At 55.2% G+C, this 7,147-nt stretch overlaps 1 protein-coding gene across 1 annotated transcript; it reads left to right on the top strand.

Annotated features, from left to right (window-relative positions):
- Positions 1-3,043: 3,043 nt before the first annotated feature.
- Positions 3,044-6,450, top strand: TMPRSS5 (transmembrane serine protease 5). The gene is made up of 12 exons (XM_088540268.1): positions 3,044-3,074; positions 3,477-3,584; positions 3,860-3,982; positions 4,140-4,275; positions 4,345-4,458; positions 4,580-4,623; positions 4,710-4,872; positions 4,952-5,133; positions 5,214-5,312; positions 5,427-5,569; positions 5,637-5,789; positions 6,399-6,450. The coding sequence occupies exons 1-12, from the start codon at positions 3,044-3,046 to the stop codon at positions 6,405-6,407; spliced, it is 1,305 nt and encodes a 434-aa protein (XP_088396394.1). The 3' UTR covers positions 6,408-6,450.
- Positions 6,451-7,147: the final 697 nt, after the last annotated feature.

Genomic DNA, 7,147 nt, shown 5'->3' with positions numbered 1-7,147 from the left:
CTGAGGTGGTGGCAAGGGCTTCTCCAAGTCAGTGGATCCATCACCTTGTTCCCTGGGTTCAGAGAGGCTTGGGGAGAGCAAGCGCAGCCCTGTTCAGGCCAGTGTTGTGTTGATAGTTTTAGAGGCAATAGTGGTAACAATTTGGGGATTTTTGTCAGCTTTCTTGCAAAGGAAAACCAAGAACATGAGAGTAATGGAGGACACTCAGGGCTGGGGGAGCTGTCTTCCTCCCCATCATGTCTAACAGTGCTTCCAGACATCCTTCCAGGCTTTTCCCTGCCTCTCCCAGGGACCATTAATCTATTATCTCCAACTAGCACAAACGCTTAAGTTGCTAGACAGGGAGAGTTAATGCTTCCACCTTCAGCTGAGCTTGTTGCAGGCTTCCAGTTTTCTCTCAAGTGATTGTCGGCATCACTTGCTGCTCACTGGCAGGTCCAGCTGTGCAGGCAGAGCCTGACCCTTCCAGGCAGCCAGGCAAGGGGGAAGCAGGGAGGCAGTAATGTGTGCATGGAGAGGCTGCTTGGCTCCCTGGCCTGTAGCCACCATAGCCGCTGTTCACATTCAAGCAGGAGGAGACTTGTTGTCTTCCTCTCCTCCATATCAAATCAGAAAGGAAAAAAACAGCAGAAGTGGGTGATAGGTAAAAGAAGCAAAAACACTCCCTGTGGTGTCTGGCCATGGGGGAATAAGGTGATGCTGCAGCCGATGGCTCCTTACCTGCTGCTGAAGGGCTCAGGAGTTGGGGCATTGGAGACTGGGTACTCATTCATCCCAAATTAAGAGGCCTGCCTGCCTTGATGTTGATTTGGATGCTTTTTATTAGGTCTTCTCTGGGTGAGTATGTGTTGCTGTCAGGGATTTCTGGGCATCTGGGGGTTTACCTCAGTTGTCTGCAAGTTCACACTTCAGTGCTTCATATCTAAGACTTAACCGCTGGGTCTGCCCCAGAGCATGGAGCAGCAGCTCGCATATTGCTTTCCAGTGGTGAGCTCATTTGGCTACTGGCGAGCATCAGACACCTCAGCTTGGATGTGCTCTGAGCCTTTGAATGTAGCAGATGCTGCTGGGATGCTGGGAGCTCCCAGGGCTAATCAAAGGTGAAATCCAGTTTTGCTTCTGCCGGGACTGTCCAGCTGTGATAGTCTGGATGGGTGAATGCAGGGACTAGAGGAAGGCTTTAAAAAGTCTCCCTGAGTGGCAGAACCTGTTTCAACAAGGGACAGTTGCTTTAAATCCTGAGGAGGACTTAAAGCCTTTTTTAACCACTGACTCTTTGGTAGTCTTGGGTCCCTCCAGCTTAGTCCTACAGAAAGAACTTAGCTCCTGTTTTGGAAAGGATGGGGGAAACCCGAGCACAGCCTAAAAGGAGTAACCAATTCCCTTTGCTTCCTGGTGCAAAGCTGAGGTCTGCTGGGAGGCAGATTTGGATGAGGTGGTAGCTGTGACACTCGAAGCAGTGTGTTGGAAGAGCAAAGGTCTCCTGTCTGCCTTGCAGCTTGGTTTATGAGTCTAGGTACTGGCTACAGCCACATGACTCTGGCTGTGTCCACCCCAGAGCTGAAATAAAGCTGCTTGGTGCAATAAGGCAGCCTGCCCAAATTAAGTTTGGGGAGGAATGCATCAGGTAAGACATGCAGAAAGCACTTTTACTTGCTGAGAAGCAACCCTTTCTTGCTAATCTTGGCTAACCAAGGGAGAGGATTTTTGATTATTATTGCAAAAATTCATAGTGTGTCATTTACCAAACTGCAGGCTAGCTCTTTATGTCAATGTATGTAGCTGCAGTTGTGTTAAGCAACAGGAGCTAACATCTGGCTTGCTGGTCTGCAGTGGTGCTTCGCTCAGCTGGCAGACAAGTCAGCCTTAGTGATGGAGGGGACATGCTGTTCTCAGGGAGCTCATCCATGCTGTGATGGCCATGTAACTTGCAGAGGCATTTCCATGCTGCTGTTCACACATACGAGCAGTACTGCTCTGTTTGACTTTACTTTTCTAAAGAACTATGGGAGAATGGTTGAAAATGAGATTGAGCAACTAATTTTGAAAGCTCTTTCTTTTTAAGATACTTCTTTTGCTTTTGCAAGCAAGCATAACTGATAGAAATATTGGTCCCTGTTTGAACACTCCTGGGCAGTCGCCTGTGCTCTGTGCTGGTGCTTCCTAGTCTTCCAGCACCACCTACAGTCACCAGCAAATGGGAGAAGATGCTCTGATGATACCAGCCTGTAGGTGCAAGGAAGTCCCTGAGCCAGGGCCATGAATGCTTGCAGTCCTGGGGTTCTTACCGCTTTGGTGCGGATGGGTGCAGCCTGGTGGGGAGAGTGGTACAGCTGGTGAGCTGCTTAGACAGACAGGCTTGGCTGCATGTGCATCGTGGGGCTTTTGGCAGAAGCTGTGGCTGCTGCTCTAACACAAGAAGCGCTGCCAAGGCCTTCTTTCCTATTGGCCAAGCGTCTTTCAGCAGCAAGAAATTACAAGAGAAACCAGAAACCAGTGATCTGCTGCTTGACCTTCATTGCTCTTTGCAGCCAGCAGCCCAAAGGAAATGCAGCTTGGAGGTGGGGGGCGATGCAGAACTGCCCCACGGTTCTCATCTGATCCGTACTCCGCTGGTACAAGCACGCTCATGCTCCCCTCTCCCAGTGCAGCACAGTTTGCCCTGGAGCTCGTGCCACTGCACGGGGGGTTGAGCCTGGGGTTGCTGCTGCTCTTCAGCTGCTTGGTGTGTGTCAGGGAGGCGCAAGACACAGAGGGGCTGACAGGTGGAAGGTGGCTTTGTGAGTGCGGGCAGCACGCCAGCTGCTGCTCCAGGGACTGGGGGCCGTTCCTGAGGGTCTCCTGGCGGTGTGGTGAGCTCCTGGCGCGGGGCCCGGGGCAGGGAGGCAAGCAGGCCAGCCCCAGACAAAGGCGCCCTTCAGCACGTGGCGCCGCGCTGCCGGTGTGCACGGTGAAACTCGAGCCGCTCGCAGGAGGCCTGCGCCCTGGGTCCTGCCGCAGCCCTGCACGGCAGCGCCCGCGCCACCAACTCGCCTGGGCCAGCATGGTGAGTGGCACCTTCATCCTTTACTGCTGTGGGGCTCCCAGGCTGCATCCTGGGTTACCTTGCAGTAGGTTTGTTTTTCCTTTTCTCTCCTTCCTTCCTTCTTCTCCAGAGTCTGGCCCAGAGCCCTGCTGGAGAGCTTCCCCACAGCCCGGCGCAGGGCAGGGATGCTGTGCAGAGCTGCAAGAGCCAGACAGCAGAGCTGGAGAGAGGAATAAGGACGACCCGGGTCCCTGCAGGATGTGGTGAGCCATTTATGGGCTTGGGAGGGGAAGGGTCCCTGGTTTTAGCCTCCTGCAGGATCTGTGGGTGTAGCTCATGTCCTCACAGAGGCAGCAAGCCCTTGTGCCAGGCTGCAGCCACCTGGTGGGGAGGGATTCCCTGGGTGAGATGCAAGACCAGGCTTATCCTTTCCCCTCTCTGTCCTGTAAAGGTTCTTCCAGCACAGTGCTCGGAAACCTCTGCGCTGCCCGGAGGCTGCTCCCAACGCTCGTGATGGTCGGCCTGCTGGCAGGGACGGCAGCTGGGGCTTGGCTCCTAGGTCAGTGCCTTCCCCGTGACGGCCCCCCTAATGTGGCAGGGCTGGAGCTGAGAGCCTGAGCATGCACAGGTGCTGGTGACAGGGCTGCTTGCAATGGGCCTGGAGCTGCAGTGCGTGCAGGTGCACAGAAATTACATTGGCTCTGCTGCTCATTGTCACCCCAGCGAGGGGCATGTCCAGCCTTCTCGGTGGTGGTGCAGGCCAATGCCAAACCTGTGCACCTTGCTGGACTGTCCTGGCCATGCAATGCCACCTGTACCCTCTTCTCCCCCAAGTAAAACACCTGCAGCAGCCTCCGACAGACCCGGGCTTCACCCTACCGCAGGAACCGGGAGCCATCGCAGTGTGCAATGACAGTGACAAGGAGGAGCCTGTGGTGCCCCGAGCTCCTGGCACAGGTTTCTCCCTTCCCTCCTTGCATATCAGCCATGGAGGGGTGTGTGGAGAGCAGCATGCAGGGGACCTTAGCCAGGCACTCTGGATGTCATGGTGCAACGAAGCTGCCAGGCTTCAAGGAGGAGAACTTGCAGGCTCTCCTTAATAAAATGCCTTCAGTGTCTTTCAGAATAAACCCAGAGACCTCCTTGCTGGAAGTGCAGATGGAAAGCAGGCCCACCTGGCTCCTGGCATGCCATGAGCGGTGGGAGTTCTCCCTGGGGACGCGGCTCTGCCGGCAGCTCGGCTACCTCAGGTGCGTGGTGCTGCCAGGGGCTGAGGGCCCAGGCGATGGGAGCCTGGCAGCTGTGCTGTCACGCTGCAGGATGAGCCACCAGAAGGCGGTGAACGTGACAGACGTCCGGCTGGATGGCGCGCAGCAGTTCGCCCAGATAAGACCCGAGCGGGGCAGCCATCTGCAAGACATGTGGCAGGTCAGGTAAGGGCAGCTCCAGGGAAGGCAGATGAGGAGGATGCGGTGCTGGCGCTGCCCACGAGCAGTCCCTTGGGGTTGGCTGAGGCATCTGTGCCGCTTCAGAGCGGGGGTTTTACCCATGCAGGAGTGCCTGCGAGTCAGGTTGGGTTGTGGCTCTGAAATGCTCAGGTAAGTGCCCGCTCCCCTGACGCTGGGGCCGGGGGCCCTGCGCTGCCCAGCGCTCCTGGCTCACGTGCCCGCGGGGTGGCCCGCAGAGTGCGGGCTGCGCCCTGGGGCCGCCCGTGTGCTCGGCGGGGCCGACGCGCCCCGCGGGCGCTGGCCGTGGCAGGTCAGCGTGCAGCACGGCTCCCAGCACCGCTGCGGTGGCTCTGTGCTGGCCCCAAACTGGATCGTCACGGCGGCCCACTGCGTGCACAGGTAGCACTTGCTGTCCCGTGCCCTGCGCTCTGTGCCTGCCTCTTCACCCATGCTGAGGGACACCCGTGTTTCTGGTCAGTTACAGACGGCGGCGGGAGGCCTCCGGCTGGCTGGTGTTTGCTGGTGTGGTTGCCCACGGTGCGTTCGGGCAAGAGGCAGGGACAACGGTGGAGAAAATTATCTATCACTCGCTTTACGATGACAAAACTCTTGACTACGACATCGCCCTGATGAAGCTCCAAGTCCCCTTGAACTTCTCGGGTGAGTGGCCACGGCACAGCTGTGGGCATGTAGCACGGTGGCCCCCTCCGGCTGCCGCTCAGCCGGCAGCTTCCCCGCAGACGCTGTGCGCGCCGTGTGCCTGCCGCCTGCCCGCCAGGACCTCCTCCAGGGCTCCTACTGCTGGGTCTCTGGCTGGGGCTACACCAGCCCCGAGCAAGGTAAGCTTTGGTACCCGCTTCCCCCACGGGGTGCGCAAGAGTGAGGGCAGATGCCCCACTCATCCCCTCCTGCTTGCTGAAGATGGCCTTGTCTCGCCCTTCCTCCTTGTGCAGCGCAGGTTACCGAGACGCTGAAGGAAGCTCTGGTGCCTTTGATCGGCACCAAGCGGTGCAACAGCTCGTGCATGTACGCGGGCGAGCTCACTGCCAGGATGCTGTGCGCCGGCTACCCGCACGGGCAGATCGATGCCTGCCAGGTAGCAGCCGGGGCTGGTGGAGCCAAGCGGCCGCTCCAGTGGCGCTGAACCTCGCTCTGCCTTGCAGGGGGACAGCGGCGGCCCGCTGGTTTGCCAGGATGGACCCACATGGCGCTTAGTTGGCATCGTGAGCTGGGGTCAGGGCTGTGGGGAGCCCAACCACCCGGGCGTTTACACTAACGTGGCTCAGCTGCTGCCCTGGATTCACCACATCACCGAGGTAAGCCGCAGCAAGCGGGCAAAGTGCGTGTGCCCCTGCCACGTAGTTGCATGCAAGAAGTGGAGAAAAAGAGTACAAGTGGCAGAGCACCTTCCTTGAAGCTCACCACCTGGCTCTGGGAATATCATTTGAGGAGCTGCAGGTGTCTGTAGAGGTCTTCTGCCCCATTGGCCCCAAAATGATTCCCATGCCTATGCTGTGTTTCCACTGTAGGGAAATGTAGCTGTTTGTTATTTTAATATAGTCAATTTCTAGCCATAGCCATCGGGCACCTATGTACAAACTGCTCTCCACCCCTCCATCCCTGCTGCACTTTCTTTGCAATTGCAGTTACTGAGGAAGCAGCAGACTTTTTATTTCAGTGGAGGCTCTTGTAGCGCTGAAGATCAGACCAAGCCTCACAAACACGGAGTTCTGGCCTCTGTGCCTGCTCTACTGCCAGGCATGTTACTCACACAAATCCCACCCTATTTCTTCTGTCGTCTCTGCCCTATAGTCACCCTTGACACATGAACATCCAGAAAAACCTTTCAACCCACAGCACTAATTCTTTTTCTCTCTCTCTCTCTCTCTTTTTTTTTTTTTTTTTTTCCCTCCTCTCTTTACCAGATCTACTAGAAGCAAAGCACGGAGGGGCGTCAAAGAGCAAAGCCCAGTCTGCATAACAAGTGAAGAACAGTCCAGCAGTAATTCATACTGTCTGTAACTATACCCACAGCAGAGCCTTCGGATGACAGCAGGAAACTTGGCTAGTACAAATAGTTTATTAAAGAAAATAGCATCTTACACTTCTGTGAGCAATCTGCATAGGAGGAGTGTTTTTGAAATATGGGTTTCTTGTATAGCTATGTGTGAAAGGGATCCTTGGGTGTACTCAGCTGGCCCTGCAGGCAGAGGCTGTTCAGATCTGCAACGACTCGGGTGCGATGCAAGAGCCAGCTGTGATCCAGGTACTGGAGAAAAGCTCGGGAATACAAACAGGGTTGGACCAAAGGGCAAATGAGAAGGCTACCAGGATAGATAACAAAGATGAAAACACTAAGCTCCTGGGGAGCAGAATTTTCATAAGCAGATTGTAAGCGCTATGCGGTAGGAAACATTTTGCTCCATGCACGTAGCACCCACCACATCTTGGATTTATTGTAACAAATGCTATTGGTGAAATTTTCAACTAAAATAAAACATAGACATTTCTCAAAATCAAAACAGTTTGCTAATGCAAGAGACTCTGGGACAGCCAGCTGTCTATTTTTGTTGGCAGACCAGTGGAATAGTAGAAGAAATAGCTTACGTGAGTGTGCTAAGAATAAGAAAAAAAAACAGTACTAAAAATAAACTTAATTTTTTCTAATAGCACT

Source organism: Tinamus guttatus, unplaced genomic scaffold (genome assembly GCF_059628265.1).
Source record: "Tinamus guttatus ecotype Peru unplaced genomic scaffold, ASM5962826v1 Tinamus_guttatus_pri_ptg000057l, whole genome shotgun sequence".
Classification (NCBI taxonomy): Eukaryota; Metazoa; Chordata; class Aves; order Tinamiformes; family Tinamidae; genus Tinamus; species Tinamus guttatus.
Note: the sequence above shows the minus strand (reverse complement) of the source record. Positions and strands in the feature narration are given on the sequence as shown.

Coding starts and splice junctions, on each gene's coding strand:
- TMPRSS5 (XM_088540268.1), top strand. CDS start 3,044: ATGGTGAGTGGCACCTTCATCCTTTACTGCT. Junction 4,873..4,951: donor GCGGCCCACTGCGTGCACAG/GTAGCACTTGCT, acceptor GTTTCTGGTCAG/TTACAGACGGCGGCGGGAGG. Junction 5,313..5,426: donor CTACACCAGCCCCGAGCAAG/GTAAGCTTTGGT, acceptor CTCCTTGTGCAG/CGCAGGTTACCGAGACGCTG.